The sequence below is a fragment of the Anas platyrhynchos genome, chromosome 6 (genome assembly GCF_047663525.1).
Source record: "Anas platyrhynchos isolate ZD024472 breed Pekin duck chromosome 6, IASCAAS_PekinDuck_T2T, whole genome shotgun sequence".
Lineage (NCBI taxonomy): Eukaryota > Metazoa > Chordata > Aves > Anseriformes > Anatidae > Anas > Anas platyrhynchos.
Window position 1 is genome coordinate 28,694,774 of NC_092592.1, and position 23,309 is coordinate 28,718,082.

At 43.1% G+C, this 23,309-nt stretch overlaps 1 protein-coding gene across 10 annotated transcripts in view; it reads right to left on the reverse strand.

Annotated features, from left to right (window-relative positions):
* Positions 1–959: 959 nt before the first annotated feature.
* SH3PXD2A (SH3 and PX domains 2A) overlaps positions 960–23,309 on the reverse strand; it is a 235,859-nt gene continuing 213,509 nt past the window's right edge. For all 10 annotated transcript variants that reach the window (XM_072039762.1, XM_005008929.6, XM_013102131.5 and 7 more), the window contains 4 exons: positions 18,417–18,751; positions 17,504–17,553; positions 14,959–15,078; positions 960–14,825 (listed from right to left, as the gene is read on the reverse strand). In XM_072039762.1, the coding sequence (XP_071895863.1) occupies positions 12,933–14,825; positions 14,959–15,078; positions 17,504–17,553; positions 18,417–18,751 (2,398 nt within the window). In that variant the 3' untranslated portion in view covers positions 960–12,932. The remainder of the gene's footprint in view (positions 14,826–14,958; positions 15,079–17,503; positions 17,554–18,416; positions 18,752–23,309) is intronic.

A 23,309-nucleotide genomic window follows, 5' to 3' on the forward strand; every position in this document is an offset into this window, starting at 1 on the left:
AAAGGCATGTCCCCCTGCCAAAATGAAGGACACATGCAGGCAAGCTCAGCCGTCCCCTGCTGCAGCAACAAGGAGTTAGTGAAAGCCAATCCCCTCCGCAGCTCTGCTTTGCAATGTGGAAGCCAGGCTCTAGGAATGACCCTTTTTACCTACAGATTTGCAAACTGCTAACAGACAAGGAAGCAGACAATTGTAGACAATATTTCATAGAGGTGTCCCATAGCCGAGCTGGGGATTGATGTGCTCAAAAACGGTCTTGTTCAGAATTACTTCCCTTATTACAACTCGCCCCACTCTGCATCCCCTAATCCCACTGCCCCCTGCATCCTTCGGGGACATCCCTCATAAGGAGCAGGGATCCATTAGTAGAAGCTCTTCAATCTCCTTTACTCATCTGCTTCACATAGCAGGAAATTTCTGCCTATTATTTGGGCCTCCAAACCCAGCAAGGAGTCAGCAGGCCCCAGCACAGGACCCAGCAACCTTGCAGGATCAAATCTTAAAATTTCATGTTCAAGCACAGCCTGCTCTGCAGCCTGCATGCAGAGGTGTTTAAGAACTCATCCCAACTTGCTCAGCAACCCTTCTATCACAGAAGGGCCACTCAAGCAAAAGGATGCTTCCCTTCTTATTTTGGATCTGACACCTCATCACACTCCAAAAAACACGCTGACATGTATCTTAAGACCTTGCTCAACACAGACAAAGGGTCTTTGTATTTGAGGGCAGCAGTCCCTAAAACTTTGTGAATTAGGAGACAAAAATACAGGTACAGTAACAACTCAGAGCCAGGGGACAAGACAAGATCCTTTATCCATTTAAGCCTGAGCTGAAATTTGCAATTGCACATACACGTAAGTCACAAGTTATTCTGGGAAAGTTAAATTTAGTGGTTTGACAAACTGAGTGGAATTAAAACAGTACTGAAAAGGTTGAAAAAATAAAGTAAACCAACTGGATCACAATTAAAAAGGTCAAAAATTTATTTTTCCTTAGGGCATAAGAGGCAATGTAAACAAAATACAAAAAAATCACAAGTCAATTCTTACAGTCTGCAAGCATTTGAAGATAGAGTACCCTTTCCCCACCTCCCCCCAGAACACTGCAAGCCTGCTCAAATGTTATCAAGCAACAATTCTGGACCCTGAAGGTCCAGTGAATTTTGCCAAGTCCCAAGCAGGGAATAAGCTTCTCATGTAAGAAGGACACTGCATCTGTTTTATCAAACACTTCAAAAAAAAAAAAAAAAAAGTCCAACAAAATATAAATATTACAGATGAGGATCAGATTTAGCACCACCTTTGGTCCAAGCAATCAATGAACTGGGAGATGACAGGTACAGTCTGTTTAGCAAGTCCTTTCTGCCTGAGTCTTTGAAAACGTTAGAGGTTCACGTTGCAAGAACTTGTAGTAACGCTGAGAAAACAGCCCTCAAATTCCGGCCATCCCTCGCAACCTCCGCTGGGCCTGCACACACAGGAGGTGAACATCACCGCTGTGGAGCAGTGCACTCATGGCTGCACCCCTCCAAGCGCTCGGCAGAGCTGAGCTTGGCTCTGTTGGACAGGACAAACGTTGTGCCAAGGGCCTGATCCTGCGCTGGCATGGCAGAGCTCTGGCTTGGGGCACAGCTGAAGAGCAGGAAGGGCTGGGTGATGGTGTGCACCCAGAGCTGCCCTTTCCACTAGCATTTGCCACCCTCCAAAGCCCAGGCTGCAGCACCCGCATTTTGTCAGATGCCTTGAGAGGAGCTAAAGCTGCCTAAACACATTATTGTGGTGTGTGTGGAACACACGGATCAGGAGCTCTTATCAAGCATAATTTACTCCAGGCCCTTTTCAGGCTGATCTTTTCCAATGTAGACACATACACCACAGATGTATAGCTATGAATTTTTGCAGCAGTCTATACTCAGCTGCTGTGCCACACCACGAGCACCAGCCAGGATACACTCATGAGGACTTGTGACAATCCTAGGAAAAAAAATTAAATCCATAAAGCACCTGACAGTATTTTATTTTAACTCCCTGCTCTACAAGTGTACAGAACCTCAGATTGTCTCTTCTTTTCCTCCAGAAGTTTTTGAGCAGTCCTGAATAACCATTATTAGACACTGTTCACCTCCAAGCTGTAACAAATGACTGAAGAGGGATGCTGAGATCTACCTTCAGGGACAAAAATCTCAAGTTCTTGCTCTGCATCTTCACAAGCACAATTGCCTGAGAAGTTTTCTCATTCTCCATTGAGTGACCATACAGAGTTCTCACCTCTACAGACACAGACATGATTAAAATCCCGACCCCAAACATTTGTTTTTACTTCATGGCTTCAGCACATGCTGCTCTAAGGGGAAAAAAAAAAAAAAAAAAAAAAAAAAAAAAAAAAAAAGGAAACAAACAAACCACACACATAAATTCCATTGCTTTACATTGTATTGTGGTTCTCTGAGCAAGCAAGCACCTGGCCATGGCATGTGGCCATTAGGCAATCATGGAAATGAGGGCAGCACCCCAAATGCAGCCCCTGTCCCAGCCAGGGCAGCAGAGCCACCTTCCAGACCTTCCAGAGCAGAGCCATCTGAAACCATTTCTGGACTGGGCACTAAAATCAAGTCAAGTCTTCAAGTCTGGGTTAGGGGGAAGGTAATGGCTTGCACAGCCATTGTCGTCCCCCTCCCCCAGACAAATCTAGGGCAACAAAAAAAATGTGCTATGATAATTTCATTAATTTAGCCTAGGACAGAGATGCACTTCTATTGTCCCAGTCCCAGAAGCAGGCCCACAGTACCGTATGCATCAGCTACATCACCACAGGTCCCCAGATGATCTACAAGCTTGAGAGACTTTGCTATGGATCACTTGGCACAAAGGAGAGCTGTATTTTCTGCACTGAGGATGCAACTCTTGTGTTGGCCCATGAAGAAGTCATTCATATTTGCTAGCTAGAAATCTAATCCGCACTGAATCTACCAAGTTTACGTGCAGACTCAGGGACTGGTCACAGAAAGGTCTGCTTTGTGCCAGTTCAGACTGATGGGGGCATTTTGTCCCTCGTTGATGATATAACTCATACCACCAGTGACAAAAGGTACTGTTGCATGCATGAGTGACATTTTTCTGGCTTTCAGTTTTGACTGGAATGATTGAGAAAGGCAATATTTTTCATGCTTTCCTAGAAAAGAAAATCAGGTGCACCTCAGAGACCCAAACACATTTGGACCCTAGCAGGAGCTCTTCACTGTACAAACAGTTTCATCCAACTGGTCACCTCAAGTTTATTAAATAAAAATTGGACAATCCACGAGGCTGCAGTATTTATTTCTGCTTCTAGCCCTGCATTTGCTAATAGGAACATTAATGGTTGATGCCATGAATGTCAAAAAACCTGTCAGCTCTAAAAGAACCGATACTTGGCCAAAACCTCAAACATCTGCACCATGACCAATATTCACTCCACTGAAACTACTTCAATGAAACTTCAATGAAACTAGATTAGAGGCCACAAGCAAATATGGTCCAAAGCTGTTACAAAACAAACAAACAAACAAACAAACCGAACCAAAAAAAAGGCAAACAAAAGAACACAAGGTTTCCCCAAACTCATTTTCTTCAATTCTTGGCTCAACTCTTAACTCTCATCCCAAGACAAACTGAACGGACTCCCGCCTGTAACCTCTCTCCAAATAAAAACAAGATCAAAAAAATCTCTCAGTTATTCCTTCTCCAAGTACACAGCGACAGAAACCACACCAACTTCTAGACTTTTTCCCAAGCAGAACAGACAAAATGGTTCCCATGTTAAACAAAACAAAAAAAAAAACAACAAAAACAAACAAATAGCATCGCCAACTTGACCACACACACTAAGACCAACCACACGTTTCTCTATCTCTGGTCACCAACATACTCTCCCAACCCCCCACCAGGTACATTCCCACCACCTATCCGCTAGAAAATGGAGTGCTACACCAACACAAAAAATGACAACAGTATTTAATATTCAAGGTCACAATAAGAACATCGATGACCCAGGAAACCCATTGCAAAGCCTCATTTGGACCAGGCCTAGATTGATTTTGTCATTAAATACAAATTTGGTAGAGTGAAACCCATAGGGCTTTCCAAACAAGCCACGTGCAAGTGCTCTCCTAATGGAGGAGGGCACAACCACTCAAACAGATTTCAGCCTTCACTCAGTGACAGGTTTAGGCTCCCAGTAACTGATTATCTCCCGTTTCCAGAAATTCTTTGGGCTAATTAACAGCTCTGGAAACAGCCACAGAGGTACATGCCCAATGGAGTTGCTTTCAACACCCTCCTTGAGTTATCTGCATCTGAACTTTGACCAAAGCAGTGAACTGCTGGCAAGAATTCTCCCATGTGAAATGTGATATCGAGTCTTAACTGAGGAGTCTCATCTGCTTGATTACGCCCAAAGACTGGGAGCAGAGTAACCAATGCTGCTGTCTGTGATTAAACCTATAATAAAAGAACTGACATAACACGAGCCTTGCCAGACAACAGAAGTGCACCTACTCTGTACGCTATTGACCCCACAACAGCCAATTTGGGCCCTTAGTACAAAAAAGTCATTGTAACGCTACACACACTCTGCTTTCACAATACTCCAGGTTTGAACCCACGGTGAGTAATGAGCAAGTCTTTTCAGCAGGCCCATTCAGCACGGGGCAAAAAAATTTCTCCTAGAGACTGGAAACAATTATAACTGCTTTTTTTTCCTCCCTCATGAAAACCTAAGACAGGAAATAGTTAAGTCGGCTATTCACAGAAATATTTCATTTTTTAAAAAGGTTTGTTTTTAATTCCCCTTTTACTTGCTCCAGATCACTAATTGTTAGACTAAGCTCAGTGACTGCAGCATTATCTTCGGTCCTTTTCACTAGGGACAGGGACAAACCCAATCTGCATGCCCAGGGGGACTTGGACTCGAAACCAAATTTGATCTCCCCCCCCCATACACCTAAACCCCAAGGGTGATGATGGGATTTTGTTTATTTATTACTCCTTTCCATGTTGACCCAGACACAGTTTGAGAACAAGCTCTCAAACTACACCAGAACTGTTTGCACAGCGAAGGCCCTGCTGTATCACTTCAATTTCAGATCTCAAACACAGAGGCATTAACAGAGCTTTGAGAGCAGAGTATCTGGAAAAGCCTGAAATATTTGCTTTCGTATCAAGAGTTACATTTCAGAAATTCTCCTACAGTGCCAAGTGATTCTCCCTTCCCTCTGCTTCTTTCCTCCACCCTGCAGGGACCACGAAAGAAAGGTACCGTTGCACCCAGGCAACCCTGAGCATCGGGGGCAGATCACCGTCAGATGAGGCCAGAAAACATTTCCCAACAGCTCCACCAGCACCTGGCTGGTTTTTGGAGGGCCAGCAGGCAGGTGTGGAGCAGCAGCCCATGCCAGCTCTGCCAGCCAGACCTCAGTGAACGCCACCTCCCAGCCACACGAACTGCCTCTGCTACCAGCACCACGTAGCACACATTTGGCTTTGGTGGGTCACTGGCTTCAGGACACAGATTGCCATAGCCTGTCATAGAGTGTAAAACTCAACTTTTCTTAGTAATGGAAAACCCTAACACAGAGCAGTGATGTGTTAAAACCATCTATACAGAGAAAGCACCCGCAGTGTCAGACCCAATAATTTATGGCCTTATTAGAAACAGTTTTTCCTCATATTTTATCTTTTATCTACCCCTCCCCTGCCAATATAGTTACCTCTCATTTCTTTCCCAATTGTTAATATAATTCCCATTATTTTGATTCAGTAACAAACAGGAGTCTCAACTCAGGACAGCAGTGGCTTTTGCTGACAAAAACAGGTCTGTAAAACGCCAGTGTGAAGCTTTAAACCAAATTTATTTATTAAAAAAAAACAAACACAAAACAAAAAAAAAAATTAAATTGCACTCTCCAACTAGAGTCAATGCTACCTCGATGCAAGAACAAATGAAGAACATTGTTTATGGGACCAGCCCAGCCCTGACATTATAAAATGGGAGAAGCGAATTTGTTCTGCCTCCGCCAGCCAGGCCCGCACGCAGCACGGCTTCGCTGCAGAGCCCCGGCCCTGATGTGAGGACACCCAAGAAAAAAGGACACCCTCGCTCCCCACCTCGGCAGTGCATGCACACCCCACGAAGCTGACACCTCGAGGTATCTCACTAGGAAGAGCTACAGGTGACTTAACTACGGGAATCTTTGCTTTGCCCAGAGTTGGGGCCAAGAGAAAGGAGGAAAAGCAGCAACAGCAACATTGCGGCCCGAAGTCAACCGAGTGCAGGGGGCTCTGGATCCGGCCCTACGTACAGTACGTTATGTGAGAGTTACAGACAAACAATAGATGTGGCCACTGAGCAGCACGGAGGGAGAGGAAGAGAAATAATAAGCACTGAGCACGGCTAGCAGAGGCCATCGAAGAGGTAAAGTGTGCAGACACATTCCCCGCGCATCGCCACATTGGTGGTCCCTGCTTCTATCAAGCAAATGAGGGGGAAAAATAACTTAAACATTTGCTCTCAGAACATTGTATTGGTGCTTTTGGCAGCTATTGAGCACTGGACTTACACGCAGCACTTTGCTATGCAGGCAAATAGCATCGGAAGTTGCCAGAGAAGGAGCTGCTGGTGTCGGGAAGACACCGGCAAAATAGCAGCAAAGCTCTGGTTTTAAAAAGCTGCACGATCTGCTGGGAAGCAGCTCACGGCATGGCAGCCCCGGGGCTCAGTGGTCCTGTGCTCCTTTCAGAGGCACGGGGACCGAGCAGGGGTGCTGGCTTTTGCTGAGAATGGCCCCCAACGAGCACCAACTCTACTGATGCTCATGGACTTGTTGCTGGTTTAGACGAGAGCACGGGAAAGAACGAGGTTGGCTCCTCAAAACCAGATCTGTGAAGTATTTGATGTTTGCCAAAACCACGTCATTGATAACATTTCAGTACAGCTGCAGAATTCAGTTTCTCTATTTGAATGCAAAGGTCTCTGGTAATATTCATACGTTCACAAACTGAAGACCAGCAGGACAAAACTGAAGCAGGAAGCTGAGGTACAACTGCCCTCCAGGGACAAGAAGCAGAGCTACAGGAGATGTGCTCCCCAGAGCTCAGAGAACCAAATGCTCTGGCTTTCACATTTCTTTTGACTCTCATGGCAACAGTCCAGTTTTTCAGAGATAAAATTTTGTTGCTACATGGAAATCACATTGTTTTGGACAAATGGAAGTTCTCCTTTCATTCAAATAGGACTTAGAATAAAAAAAACTTTCAAAGAGCAGAGTTTCTGCCCAACTTTATTTTGGACCTGAGAGATCATCCTTTGCAAGCCAAGAAATACGGCATCAAAACCCAAACTGGCTGTGAAATTCTGCAGGTGAGAAATAATCTAGTTAAAACGGGGACTTTCTTCCTTATTGTTAACCTAAGGGGAAAAAAAAAAAAAAAAAAGGAAAGAAATGAGGACATGTAAAAATATTTCCATAGCTTTTGCAATAAATACAAGTAACAATACACTATCAAAACTCGGGACTGCACCAGCAGCATTTTCCCTTTTGAAGTCGATTCTGAAGCGTAAGAGAGGACAACCACCAGCAGAGACGTAACAGAAAGCAGTATCATGCATAGGTGACACACAAAGTATTTAAAGCATAGCTCAGAAGTCCTGTATTGATAAGGATGTTAACGCACATTCTGTACATAAACCTGGCAACATGCTGCATAATCTTTACACTTTTAGTAACAGGTGATGCTTTGTACAAAAAGCAACCATTCCCACCCCAAACAACCCCAGCTATCAGTCCCTACCTACCCAAGGGTCCTGTTTTCATCCAGCTGCACCCTCCCCTGCATTCTCCCTTCCCCTAAGAGTGCACGAATAGAGAATTGCAAACATTTCACACTGCACGTTCCACTCCACGTCCTGGATGAGGGGCCTGTTTATTCTATGAATATTGCACTTATCCTCTCATTGGATTTGTTTTTCTCAAGAATGCAGAGTATTTGGGAAAAATAGACAAAAATTAGGATACAACACAGGAAAATATGAGTTATTAACAAGCTAGCTATGAAGATCTAAAATTAAATAGTACTAGTTCTATTCTGTTAATACTAGTAATATGAAAATAATGAATGCTTTATCAAATTCCCTTGTTTTTCATATAAGATAAAAGCAGTAACTTTCTTTTTAACTGAGGAAAGCAATGAATATATATTACAATAAAATACGATTCATTAAGATCTGAAAGTGATGCAAACAATTATATAATGCCTTCGTCAAACTTTATAGCATCATAATGGAAAGAGACTTTGGGGTGCGCATCCACAAGGGCCAAATCCATTTTTTTTTTAGCTGTACCAGTGCAGATGTGAATTTTTTTAATTTTTATTATTTTTTTGGAGTCTAACCTTGAGCCAATTTCAATCCTTCATCATTGTGCACTTGCTATCAATGTACATTGATTCAAAAACTTCCTGTCGAGACGCCGTGACACACGCACCCAGCTGACACATCTTGGCACGCGCCCATCGTATCTTTTATCTTGAAAAGTTTGGCTTGCAAAAGGCTGGTAGGTACGCCTACACCCACCCACTGCAAGGCATGAGAGCTAAGACACTTAACAGGAATTGCCTCCCATGGGGAAGGGCAGCTAACAAAAACTTATCAAAAACTTATCACTGCTGCTGTTACGAGAAAGTGTTTTGAATGGGGAGACAAAGGAAAACAGCAATTAAACTTTTCAGGCATTATATAAACCTCAATAACGAACTCAGAAGTGCTCATTATTATTAAAGTTGCAGTATACAGCAAGACAATTTTTCACATTCTCAAATTTTGTTCTACGGCATCGGGTTTTGGATTTTTCTGCTGGTCCAAATTCAAGACTTTTTAGAAAGCACGGGCAGCGGTGTGAGCAAGGCGCCAGCCCCGCGGTGACAGCAGCCGCCTCTTCCCCCCGGAGGAGGGCCCCCTTCAGCTGCAAACAGCCTTGCCGAAGCCCTGCAGAGCTCTTCCTCTGCAGCCTGGTTCAAGAAGAGACCAGAAAAAGAGACATTTAAACAGTACTAGTGATTTCTGCATTGAGTGCTCACTGAGGTGTACATGGCATTTAAATATTGCTCGTGATCCAGTGTCAGTTCTGACAAATTTAGGAAATAAAGCTTAAGGTGACATGAACATTTTAGAGAAGAGCTAAAACGCTTCTAGCACTACACTGTCCTCCGAAACCCTTCCAGGTTTCCTTGCCTTTACAGTCAAGCTTCAATGATTTGGTCTAAGGCCTTTTGCTCTGTTTCACAACTAACAGGGAAAAAATCGCTTGTACTTTTGGGTATCAGCAGAGCTGACTACGAGTAGCTGCTTGCCAATCAAAAAAATAATTATTGTCCTAATACCTTTCAGTTGAACAAATAAAAAAAGAAAAAAAAATCAGGGATGCTATGACAACAGTAAGAAGAGAGAAAGAAAATACCTGCAAGTCTGGGGTGTGTGAGGGGGTGGTATTTATTCTACAAATGCCCTTGTAAAGCACCAAACATCAAATAATCAAAAAAAGGGAAGCCCAAACCAAAGCATTGCCACTTGGTGGGAAGCACAGCATGCTGGGCAGCAGCCCACATTCATTTCTAGCATCAAGTAGTTTAACTGCACCCCTCCCTTCTGCTGGTGCAGGTGGGGGCAGGAGGAGGCCACATGCCTGGTTTTGCAGCCCCTCTACAGGCTCTGGCTTTCCTCAGGGCCACGAAGCCTTCTGGACAGAAAAAAAAGAGCAGTTGGGCCAGAATGTGCCTTGGGCTGATGCTCGAGAAAAGCCCGGTGGTGCTGCAGGCACTGACAGTGTCACCCCCAGCACTGCTTTCCAAACCAGCTCCCTGCAAAAGCCAGGGCTGGAGGAGCAAGCCAGCAAGGTGGAAAGGGAGCTGTGGGACAGAGCAACTTCTGTTAGACAGCTGCCTTGTGTTTCACAGGCCAAAAGCCCTCACACTAACCTGAGCCTTGCAGCAAGCTCATTCCCACCAGGGACCAGCATCGTGCAAGGCACGCGGCAGCCGAGTGTCACTCAGGGCCACCAAAAGCAGCTTAGCCTCCCCAAACCCTGCGAGGACTCCTGCAGTTCAGAGGTGCTCTGGGCTCGGCTTTGCTGGATGCAAGCGTGAACATTTTATAGCAGTCCGGGCTCTCCTGGCTGAATCGCGTGCTGCTTTCCTCCCGCTGGGCAGCGGCTCACATCGCGCCGCACCGCACGTGGAGAATTCAGTGGCTCAATGCAGAAGATCTGGGAGCTGTGCTTCTACATCCCCCCAAAGAGATGACCTAGTGGGAATGTCTCTAAACAAAACTTTAGAATATTTTAAATAATAAGTTAATTCTTAATAAATATGTGCTTCAAGAAAATGATAATTATATACTGCACCTTTAAATAATGCACTTAGTTCTCTGCATTGGCTTCCGTTTTGGTTTCTTTTATTGTTAAAGTGCATTAATTCAAAATAATGAACCACTTCCGCATCATTATTGTTAAAAATAAATCATAACAACATTAATACGAGTCACTAAGTCACTACTATTAGTACTGCAATCTAGCAGATAACTCTATGTATTGCTCTATTTAATACTGTCCAGCAGAAGAATATAATACTTCTATTATAATCTCACAACAGCTCCAGCAGTCTTTTACGGCTGCTACCATATTAGTACAACTAAAAATGGGGAGAAGTATGAGAGACAGGGCCACAATGCCTCGGATAGACATCCAGTAAGATGTAGCTAACTGGATATATACATATATATTATATAGCAAGACGTAAGGTACAAAGAGGACCCTGCACACTGTGATATGAGCTGTTGTGCAGATACACCTCCTTCTCCTGCCACCACAATTTAAAAGGGATCCCAACCAAACACCCTCCCCTCCCTATTTGGATGCAGAGAGCTGCTCGGGCCACAGCACTGCTCGTAGCCAGTTGTGGCACCTGGATATTGTTTCAGCTGTTAACCTGTTTTCAGTCAGGTTAGCTGTAGGCAACTCTCTTGATATTACCATGGCAATTAAAAACCCCACCCCCCAAGAAAATTAAGAATAAAGACAAGAACAACATATAAATTGTGTAATTTTTTTTTGGCAGAGAAACATCCCCGGTAACACACAATATTGTTGTGCTGTTTTACTCAGTCCCTTGATCCCAGCTATTTTGAAGTCTTTATAACCTTTACCTTCCAAGCCAAATCAGTATGAAGCTCTGGTGGGAAAAAAGGGCACGTATCATTTTGTGTAAACCAGTAGTGAAATAGTCTGCCCCTTCCCCCTTAAAACAGACATACAATACTGCCTATTATTTAAAGGAACCAGATATTCATCTTGGGTGATTAACAAGGCCATTAAAAAAAAAAAAAAAAAGCAAGACTTTCTCAAGTACAGTAGGGATTTGGCCAATGATGTTTACAGTACAAGAGTTGGCTACCTCAAGAATAACTCCATATTCCAAGCCTTTTCCAATGGATGCCTCATCTATTTCCAACCACACTACCCCCACCATGTGCCATGTTTGAAAGCTTGAGTTAAGAAAGGCAAACAGAAATGGAACTAGAAGAGGCAGCTTCCTGGTTAGCTGAATTTTAGACATAATTCTTTTGATATTAAATCTGAGCATTAAAAGCCCAGGCACACTGTCCATCACAAACATACTTTTTGGATTCAAGTGGGAACAGAAACACATTTGGCTCCTACTTCAGTTTTAAGTCTCTTCTGGTAAACCAAGACCAAAAAAAAGTAAACCCAGAATGCACAGAAAAGACAAAAACACAAAAACAATTCCCCAAAAATATACAAATTAAGGATGTGCAGACTGAGTTTGATGGCTTTTTTTCCCCCTCATTGTAAACACTGCTGTTGCAGAAGGTTACGGCTATTTCTAACTAATACTTTAGTGGGCCCTGCCAGCAGTCAGCACGCTTGAATTTGGACCAGATCACAAAAAAACAGAAGCAACACATTTGACAGCTTTGTCTTCAGTGTCTTAAGGGACTTTTGTACATTTTGATACTATGGTAAGTTTTGAGAAACCCAGCTCTGTAAAGAAATTCAGCCAGGATCTCCTGGCAGAAGTCAAGCACAGAACTAAATATGGAGCCTGCAAAGTAATCAACGTGCTTAAGCATGGGGTTTGTAGGTTTGTTTTTACAAGCACCAGTAGGCATTGCTGCCCTAGAACACCTGAAATCAACTCAAAGAACAAGACAGAAAGAAAGGAAACAAAGAGCCCCCAACCAACACCACCTGATCGCCATTGCCGGTGAGTTATCAGTAACAACAAACTACAGCTGAAGTCAGAGACCAAATCTCTCCACGATGAAAAGGCTCCAACTCTGGACCAACCAACTGTTGAGAAGAGTTTAAAAAAAAAAAAAAAAAGTGAGCTTCTCCAAAGGATTAGAGTCCCTCTGTGTTTCAGAAACCTCCATTTGCTTCTCATTGCAAGTTGTGGAAATGCATCCAAAACTCTTGGGTATTCCATGTATGGACAAGAACGAGGAGAAAGGGAGCCAAGGTTGTAAAAGAGTTTGGCACAAAACTCCCCAGGTAGATGCATGTGTATTTCTCTCATGAAAGGCACACATTTGGTTTCCTGTCAATAACTGGAAAGATGGGATGTCATACCCTGTTACACATACAAGATTATTAACAACTTCACAAAAAGGCATTTGACTATGCTGCATCTTCCTCATAGTTGCTTACAACACGTTAACCCCACAAACCTCTCCAGAACATAGCAGATTTGTCCTCAGCATAGACTTCTTTGTCCCTTTGTACAAACTGGGGCACAGGGAAACGTCTTTTTGTGTAGTAATTGTTTTTTTTCCACATTTACACAGCAGGAACAGTATAAATTAGGGACGTTAAAGATATTGCAATATTAGTTCTTTTTCTCCAAATAATTTGAGGGTACCCAGCCTTTGAATGGCTTCACACCATTCATGATCTGGCAGTACCACCAGCCATTTGGGTTCCTTTCAAGGACCTCCATGCAGACACCTTCTTGAAACCCTGCAGTCTCCTCATCCCCTTCATAGTCTGCAATCGAAACATAGATGTCCTTGAGATTGTTGTGGATGAACTGGGACTTTTCAATGGGCTTTGGCCTGACAGTGGACACAGGGATCCCATTCCTCTGGGTGGGGAGGTTGGAGGTGGTCTCTGAGCCATCTGTGCCTGACCTCTCAGGCTGCTTTCCCTTCGCATCACCCTGCTGCAACCGTGTGTTACTGAAGGAGGAATTCCGACGGACATTTCTAAGATGATCGGTAGATGTTAAAGACTCGTTTCTGCGCAAGGAGCAGGACAGGTTGTTATCCTTTGGAGGGGGAGACACGAACACTGACTGAGGCCGGACAGCAAGCTGCCTCACACCATTCCTCATTTTGACTGGCCCTGACGTTTTTGAGAAACCACCAGGAGGTTTGCTTGGGATGGGTGGTGTAGCACGCTTGCTCTGATTGATGGTGTTCAAAGCTTGAACTCTCTTCTCTATCTTCTCTAAACTGTTTGACTTGTTTTCATTTTTCCTGTTCCTGGCAAATGAGGCATCAGTCTCTGCTGATGTGGTTTCTCGCTGGTTATCTGGGAGAGCCAAATAATGGGAAGGAGCCCAGCCTTCCATATCTCCATATTTCAGGTACCACCACCCACTGGGTTGCTTTTCTAGAACTTCTACTTCTACACCCGCTGGGAAACAAATTTCAGAATCCTGTACCTTTTGGTATGAGTCAGTGGTCACATAGAAACACCTGGAGTCATTTTCTTGCTCAGTTTTGGCTGGATGGCTGGAGCAGAAAATGGCACGGGAAGGAGCTGTAATGAGGTCAGCTGAGCTCCTCCTAACAGGATCATCTTGGTTCTCAGAAGCTGTGTGTGGGGGGCTCTCAGACTCTTCACTTCTTGAACCTTTAAGTCCACCCCTGAGTTGCCCAGTTGGCCTCAGCTGACGCCTTAAAGTGCTGATATCCATCTTTTCTTGGCTCTGAGAATCTGCCTTGTTCAGGAATGGTTTGGGCCTAACAATTGGCTTTGCTCTAATGGAAGGACTCTGTGCAGGCTCTTTCTTCACACCCGTTCTTGGCATGCTACGTAAACCGACATCTGAAGCTGACCTGGGTTTTGTTTCCTCATTCCTGGAATAGTGACATTTTCCAAGATCGGGCTGGATGTTTTTGTCCATCTTGGGCTTCACAAGTGATGATTTTGGGGAGTTGGAACATGGAGAGTTCCTTCGGATCAAGGAGAGAGAGGAGCTTTTCTGAGAATCCGAGTCTCCACTAGATTCCTTATTGGACAAAGTATCTTCCACATAGCGCCTGAATCCCTCATTCTCATAAATGGTCTCTTCTTCATGAGCAACATCCTCTGAAGACTCTCCGACTTTGAACTTTGCTTTCTGAAGCGATGACACAGGAGAGGGCTTGAGGGGCTGAAACAGTCGTTTTTCAGGGGTACCCTCTTCATGACTTTCATTTACTTCACACTCTGACTCAAAGCCAAAGGCGGGCACATCATACTCAGGTTCTTCATATTTGAGCTTGTGGGGAGAGTCCTGGGTATCCCCTGAAGAAACCATTCCAGTTGTTGTTCCTTCTTCAGAATCTTTTGGTTTACTGGGAGGTGCTGGGGGAGGAACTTTTGGACGGGTTAAAGTACTGGTTCTTCTGTTTAAATTTGGCTTCTTCCTCTTGTCAATGTAAGATGCTGGAGCCCATCCTTCCTTCTCTCCAATCTGCACATACCACCAGCCACCAGAATTCTTTTCTATAACCTATGAGATGACAAGGAACATGTTACTTACACAAAAATCTAAACAAATTGCTTTCCGCTCCTCCCCTTCCAACCCAGTCCCCTACAACAGCCAAGCATTATTACTTTTTTTCAGTTGCATCGTTAAGGCTCACCTCTGCCTTTTGTCCTCCACGAAAGCTTATCCCATCAGAGATGCACGACTGGAACTCTGCAATGGTGTAGTATTCCACTTCCACAGAGGGTGGCTCTGGTGGTTTGGGCAACTGAAAACCCTATGGCAAATAGGAAGTTTCGTTCAATTAAATCTGAGAAACAGTGGGCTGAACAGTAGTATAAGCAAGTATTTGCCTTCTTAGATGTGCTAGTCACTAAAACTCTTCCTTCTTCCTGTGCTACTTCCTAACGACAACTTCCTGATTCTCTGGAGTGGAAGCTGAAGTATTGAGATTGGCCACAAGAGAGAAAGCTTTCAAAATGTGCACTGTTCACGACGCCTTCACTAGCTATTAAAACTGTGATAATCTTTACCTGAACAGTAAAACGTTTAACTGACGGGCCATAAAGTGTAAACTGCCATTCCAGCCACCGTAACAACAGCCCATTTACTCCGAGATTTTGTCCAGAAACACTCAGTTCTGGATAGCTTGTCACAACTGCAGAAAATTGCATTGCAACAGGCCCATTTAGGTAGATTCTCCCCATTGCCAAATATCCTACTTTATTAAAACTTAATCCTAATTACTGCTCTTAATATGCTGATAGATTTTAAATGATCTGAATTCTTCAGTGATACAACCTAAAAGGCATCTATCACAGCAAGAAACAAGGATAATATAGACCCTGGAAAGCTTTGCTCAGCTGAAGTGATAGTGGAATGGAAAAGGACTTTAGGATCACAAGATTCCGGTTCCTCCCCATAACAGACCCAGAACTTCTATTCAACCCCAACACCTGCACACCAACACAACCTGCATTTAAACTGCATAAAAGCTCCACCAGAAACAGGACACTGCTATTCACAGCCATTCTGGCAGCATACCAGACTCCTCTAAGAGCTAAGTGCCTTTACATTAAGCTGTCACATTTTAGAGTTCATTACAATTATTTTTAAGGTGATAAATAGGATAAATGGGATAAAAAGAATTTCAGTATCAGAAGCTTTTCAGATTAGTAGATTGCTTATCTACGGATAGACTAGAGGATGGTGAAGCTTCACAGCTTTTGCACTTCATTCCTTCAGGTCTTAACACAAGAACTCCAATATGCCAGGATCTCTTGAACACAGGCTAAACCTGCCACTGACACAGGATAGCAGAAGGCAAAACAATCCTAAACCATTAAAGCGAGAAAGATAATTTGTATACTGCATTTATTCACGTGCTCCCCCATTTCTAAGATAATCCCCATGACTACCAATCCATGTTTCATCTCGCACAGCACGTGGCATTTTGCAGATAATGCAATGCTGCACCTTAGAAACCGCATCTAACAATGTTGTAATTGGATGTTTCAGCACTATAAATTCTGAAACGCAGCAGAAGTACAGTATAATAAAATGTCTTCAGATAATAGGATGGTTTGGATTTAATGAAGATAATTGGAAACAGCAGACGTGTTCAGGGTTTCACATGTATTGTCATTGTTATTTTTAGTATGGGATTAAGTGTAGTAGTCTTGTTAAAACCAAATGTAACGCCAAAGTCTAGAAAATGCTAGTATGATATTCATCTAGTTTGTTGAGAGGCATCTCAGGTGACAGAACTACAAGGCACATACTCTTCATAAAGGGTACAGCAAAGATTTAATACTACGTATTGCCTATCTATAAATAAGTTATTAGCTTATGTTATGACTTTTGTGCAAATGGATTACTGAGTAGTGCCCATCTGAAGATGATGGACCAAATGACATAAATTAGTGCAGACTTGCAGCTTTGAGGATAAAGGATCATAGGAGATGTCTCAATCCTGTAAAACACACCCTTCCATATGATCCAAAACATATAAAACAGTCACACTTAGCCATCTTTAAGATGGGAGCAATGGAAGGAGGGGAGAGATTCCCAGTTGTTAAGACAAGTCATCACTTAAAGCCAAGACAAAGTCCTCGCAAAAGACACCTAGAGAAACTTTAAACCTTATGTGTTGGCCAAACAAGCTTTAACGTGCATGCACAGGACATAACAGCTTTACGACATCCTCCCTTCTTAAAATTCATCCTTTTCCTGTGAAAATATTCAGGCCATCATACAGCTGAGGGATTGTCATGAAGCTATGGGGTCATATCAGTTTGAGTCCTACGTCCTCACATATGAGGGCTTCTAATATCTAGATCTGTACAAACACCTCGTGTCCAACATGAGCTTCTTCTCACAGTACTTATTTCAGTAGGACTGTAAGTAACTTTTTTCTAGGTTCAGACACAGCAAAGCCCTAAGACATTCTTAACTGGGAGGTGGCAGCAATTTAAGAAGAGTTCTATACTTGCTGACTTAGGGCAGTGATTTGAAAAACAAATCCTCCAGTTAACATTAGGATGTCTAGGTTCGTTCAATACTTAAACAATAAAATGAACAGCCATGAAAATAAAGGATGTCTCAGATACTACAACCACCACCCCAGTGCAGATGTAGGAAGTCTCATAAAGCACACCCACACACCTTCCCACTGCTACTATATACTGTAAAACAATACAAACCAGACTGGATTCTCTTCGTGGGGGCGGTCTTGTTCTTAAATTTGGAGAACCTGAGAAGGAAAGAGGAAGGGAAAGTTTACTTAACTTTTTAACTACTGCTAAACACATTCCTCAGCAGCTCTCTTCCATGACAGTGAGAATATTAGAAATCATTTCTTATAATATTTAAGCTTCCTATCTTGTTTCACAGAGGTAACTATGAGGCTATATTAGAAACACTAAGGTAGTTTTGCTGTTCATCTCAGCTAAGCTACCAAATTTAAGAGGAAGTCACTGCCAGAAAGTAGTGGATTGCATTTTCTGCTGGAACTGACCAGCTCCACTGGAGATTGGCCAGCAAAGAATTGGCCTAGTATCTAGCTTTCCCCCCAGCAGTAAAAATAATCCGCTAAATTAATAACATTCATACTGTCCTGTATCATAGTATTTTGCCATTCCCTGAACAGAATAGTATTAGCATCTGCATTTTGTAGATGAAGTAGTAAAAACATTATAGCAACTTGACTTTCCGAAGGCAAGGAAAGACATAGGTGGTCTTCTTGACTTGAACAGACAATCACGCTATCCACATTACTGAGGGTGGGTGGCACATTTTAGGGTGTTCAAAATGGGAGAAAAAAAGCAGCATATTGTTTCAGAAAAAGTTGTTAAGTGACTGCATATGGGCTAAGATAAACAAGCATAAGCTAGCCCTTGTAAAAAGCGCAGTCAAGTTTTATCACTGTTAACAAACGACCATATCTTGGTGTCCCTGCAGATCTACAGACAAGTGCAAAGATTTGCTCAGGCAGCCACAGCTGTCAGGCCAGGACACACAGGACCTCAGCTGACCTTAAGCAATGCCAGCCCTGAAAGACAGAAAACAAGAATCCATTGCAAGCCAGTGGTAATCCAAACTACTTTACTGCCTTACTTATTTGAGCTCTTTGTGGTGCTATCCTTGCGACGGCTGGGGATCCTTGTGCCAGTTTGGAAGCCTGCTTGTCTGGGGTCATCATGGCATTGCCATTAGAGTCATTGCAGAGAATGGGCAAACTGATTTCTTTCTTGGTGATATGTGATTCTGAGGTCTCATTTTCTGCTTGAGTTTCTTTGTCAGTGGATGATTTCTTGTTCAGCAGGTTACTGATCTCCATGATGTTTCCTATGATTTCCACTGGCCCAGTTAAGTTCTTTTTCCTAGACGGAAGATCATCTTTAGCCTTCTTCAGATAGGAAGCCGGGGCCCAGCCCTCTTTGCCGAGATACCTGAAGATGCAAAAGGAAATATCAAACACAGCCTTCTCAAGCATTTCAGGTGCAACAACAAAGGCAAAAGGATGGATGGTAACATCCAAAACTGAACTTGCAGTACTCAGACTAGCTTCTGCAGTCTGGATTCATGTATTACCTACTGACATCTTAGAGTCAGCTCAGTTAGTAGTGAGCTGCAGACTGCTGTTAAGTCATTTATCATAAAGGAAGGAGTCCCTGGGCAAGGCACACAGTTACTCACAAGACAAAGGGCATCACCATTTTGTTTTATGTCACATTTAGACACAACTGGATAAACTCAGTATTCTTCCACACAGCAAAAATGCAAGCCACTGAGAAAAATATTTTAATCCTTCCAAGTGGCAACTCAAAATGAAAGAGGGCTAAAAATAAGAGTAAAATTCATCCCAGTACAGAGACCCTACATCTGCTCTATAAAAGGCCCTTGTGAAATCCTATCTCCTTATAATTATAATAATGAACACTTCCCCTCCTCCCATAACTCCCAGTCCAGTCTGATCAGCTTTTATGGAGAAAATGGGATTCTTAAACCACTGTACTTCCTCTATCACTGCAAGGTCAAGAAACAATTTGACTAGAAAAAACAGCTTTGTTGAAGACTCATTTCCCTGAACAAGCTAGGGGCTATTTGAAGAAATAAACTGGGAAATCTGAACAGGCACCTGAATCCAGCACGTGCTCCCAGAGCACCAGGGTGAACTGCTTATGCTACACTTCAAACTGAAGTCATTCTTCCACAACTGGGCTTTTGGGAAGATGGTTTTTCTAACTCCTGCCATTCCTAACACCTCAGCAGGGATTTCAGATTACAATCAGACTCCAGGGAGGACCACGTGGATGAACTCTGCTTTCCCTAATGAAACCATAACTTGCTACAGAACGAGTCACTGAAACCCCTCTCTCTTTAATCTCTCAAGATACCCAAGGCAGGTGCTTGAACTGTAAGTAGGAAAGCAGGCACCATTAAATTCCTGGTGCTCAGGAAATCTGCAGGAAACACAAAGGTTAAAGCAGTAGGACTCTACGGCTCTTCAGTGAAAATGAAGAATCAGACAGCAGAGGAAAAAGGAGCTGGAGAAGGGGAAAAAATATCAGCAAATCATTCTCTGTTGTTTGTATATTTGTCATGCAAAGCATGGATTCTGGGATTCACTGTCCTATTTCTGCACCAGGGCATACCCTGGGCTCATTTTCCACATCCAGACACTCATGAATGGCACTGGGACTTTATGGAGGGTACAGTAAGACATAGTGTATGTTTGCTTCCTTAGACTTTTTTCATTAACATCTTGCTGTACAAAAGCAAGTACAATTGCTGTAGTTGCAGCAAGGAGCACAAGGGTCTGTGTGTTTGAAAGCTTGCCTTTTCCTTCTCTCACATCTAGATCAACAAGGACACCACACATAAATGCTGCTGTTCCCTAAAGCAGCTTCCCTCTAACACGTGAAGGCAAAGATACGGAATTTCCTCTGTTCAGAGAGTTTAGTAATAAGGTTTTCCAAGGATTCTGGTGTTAAAAAAAAATACAACTCAATAGCTCTGAGCTTTGTTTGCAGCAGCGAGACTAACAAAAAATAATGAAGTGGTAATGACTTGATGTGGCTTCCAACAGAAACACAGCATCTAGCCACTGATACTGTATCAGGATACAATTTGGGTCTACGCAATCCTGTCCCCTTTGAGGATTTTTGGATAAACCTCAAATCAAGTCTCAAAACAGAGACTCCCATTCATGCCATATCCTCTCTTGAGGAGAGGCATCTCTCAGTACTGTTTTCAAGTCCTGAAGACTGTTCACCCCACCTGGTTTTGCAGTAGATGGTCCTTTTGCACAGCTACTGCCCAGAGCTTTCTGCTGCATGTGCATCAGGGAAGTTTTTTTTTGTTGTTTTGTTTTTGTTTCTTTTTTTTTTTTTTTTTTTTTTTCCTGAAGGACTTTACAGCTTTACATGATCTGGAGATGTTAAGATTTCAGTCTGTGAGAAAGCCACATTGGCCAATGCACTGAGCGCTCCAATTCCAAAGGTTACTTTCAACAGAGCCTGATTGTGCAGAATCAGCAAGAAAAAAAAACATTTTACATCCATCTCAGTTTGTGGGAGACTTAATATGTTTAAGATCAGAAAAGCTGCAACAGGCAGGTTCTGTACTGGCTCGTTAGTTCTCCTGCCAACTGTATGTGTTTGGATCAGCCCATATAACCCCGCTGCTTCACACACCTCTGATCTCACACAGTTTCTCCCAATGAATAGTAGCAGCAATAGCTGGGCAGTTAATAACTCTGGGCAACATACCCTCAGTAGAGAGGCTGTTGCGAGTTATTTCTTCCTCTGAGTTAGTAAATTCAACTTGAAGTTAATGCTGAGCAGTAGCTGCCAGCAACTGCCAGCTCATTTGTGTTACTCCACAAATAAAAGATTCTTATGGAAGTCAAATTGGCTTATGTTTTTTCACCTTAGTCCTTGAACTCAGCAATTGCAAAGCTCTTTGCAAACATCACCTTATAAAGCTACTTTCACCTATGAAACTGGGGAGATCAAGAGCTAAGGTGAAGGCTGACCAGCTTCGGAGAAGCCTTGAACTCGTAACAACCTTCCTTTCACATCCAGGAGTTGGATCACAAATATCCTTCCTCGGTTTGTAATCACAGCCTACTGGAGACATTTCAAACCCCATCCTAGATTGCTCTCAACTCTAGTGCAGTTACTTTCACCCCAACTGCACCTTGTTCATCAGTCTCAGAACAACCAACAAGGCTGAAGAAGCAGGCAAATAACAAAAGATTTGTGTAGCATATTGCTACTTTTGTGGCCTGCAAGAAGATTGCCTCCAGGTGAGGGTAGGGCTAGAAATCAAGATTTAAATAAGGGGTGTTAATGTCAGCTCTCGTCATAACAAAAAGTGCACAGATCCACTGAGCCCAGTGGAAGAATAAGAAGGGTACCAGGCCAGAGCTTTAATTTATCCATATTTCAAGTCATTAAAAAAAAAAAGTCATAATGCACAAGGGGCAAAATAAAGGAAGACCCCAATCTTGCCTCTAGCTTCTACAGCAACGAAATGGGAAGGCTACAGAATTAGGTGCAGTGATTTGGTTCCACAGTGATTCCAAAACCCTCCCTGTTTATATTACATGAAGGAAAAAATGGATTCAAACCATAGGAATGTTAAAAAAAAAAAAAAAAAGTCAGAAGTGCCTCTGTGAGTCTGAGAGTCACATCTGCTTTCCAGCTCCAGAGCACTGGAATTACTCCAGAGGGAAGCAAACTGGGGGAGAAAAAAAATAGAAAGAAAAAAAGAAAAAAAAAAGAAAAAGAAGAACAGGAAATGAGGATCAGCACATGGCAAGGAATTTGGGGAAATTACATATTTAAGGTGGAACAAGCTAATGTCTTTAAGGTGGATTCCATTTGCAAGCTGCTGGGTTTGTTTTTATTTCTCAGCACTGATTTGTGTGTCCAGCCTCTGTTACCCAGCTCCGCAGACAAGGCAGCAGGATTCGGCTGAGGTATCTTCCTGCCTCCCCTCACGTTCACTACAGGAGAAAAGAGCTGCTATTTTTAAGGCACTCAGTACTTGGAAAATGGAATTCCTGAGGAAGGGGAATCTTTTTCTGAGCGGTATGGAAAAGCACACATTGGGGCTTAAACCTAATAAACAGCGCAATAAGTTTGAGATAGCTACTTGGGCTGCAAAGGACCAGCTTGTCAGGGACAGATTGCTGCATCAACATTTCCCAAACTGTTGCTGAAGGGGCAAAAAAAAAGGAAAGTTTCTAAGAGCTGCTTATTCTCCAGCTAGACAGCAGAGCAGTGCCTGGAGTGGCAGAGAGGATGACCATTGACACCCAACGTGGTCATCGCGCTCATAGGGTGAGCTAACACACTTCTCAGCAAAAATGGGCTGCTCAACTCAAAATCTCTCCTTAAAAAAAGCCAAGGGCACGTTGTGTTCCCTGACTGCCGTGGGGAGGCTGGGGCATCCACTGCCCTTCACATTGATCAGCGTGAAGGAACCACTTACACGCACTTCTGCTAGAAAGCCTGACAAGCACACACACACTTGTTTCTAGAAAAACATGGTTGGTCCAAAGCAGAGTTCAAGGCAAAGGGGAAAAAAAGGACTTCTTATTGTACAGCTGTTGGTATGGCAAAGGGGAACCTACAGTAGTAATACAGCTGCGCTTCAGAAAAATAACCAGAATAGACTGAAGATGTCTTACAACACTCCTCCCCCCAGAAAACCTATGTGCTGTTGATTCCTTTATCTGCAACTTTGGATTCCACTTCTGTGAATGATTAAAGGAGAAAAAAATGTGACCTGACCAAACCCAGGCATCTTGTGTTCTTGCTATCTGGAGTGCCTTCCTGACTCCACTGCTATCTTTATTAGCCTCTTCTCTCTATGGGAGCATTAGATGGAAGAAAAAAAAAAAAATCCCTTTTTTGAGTACAGGACATCAAGAAAAACAAAAACATTGCTGCAGTCAGCACTTTCATAGCCCTCATTCATAGCTGATGAATCAAGCAG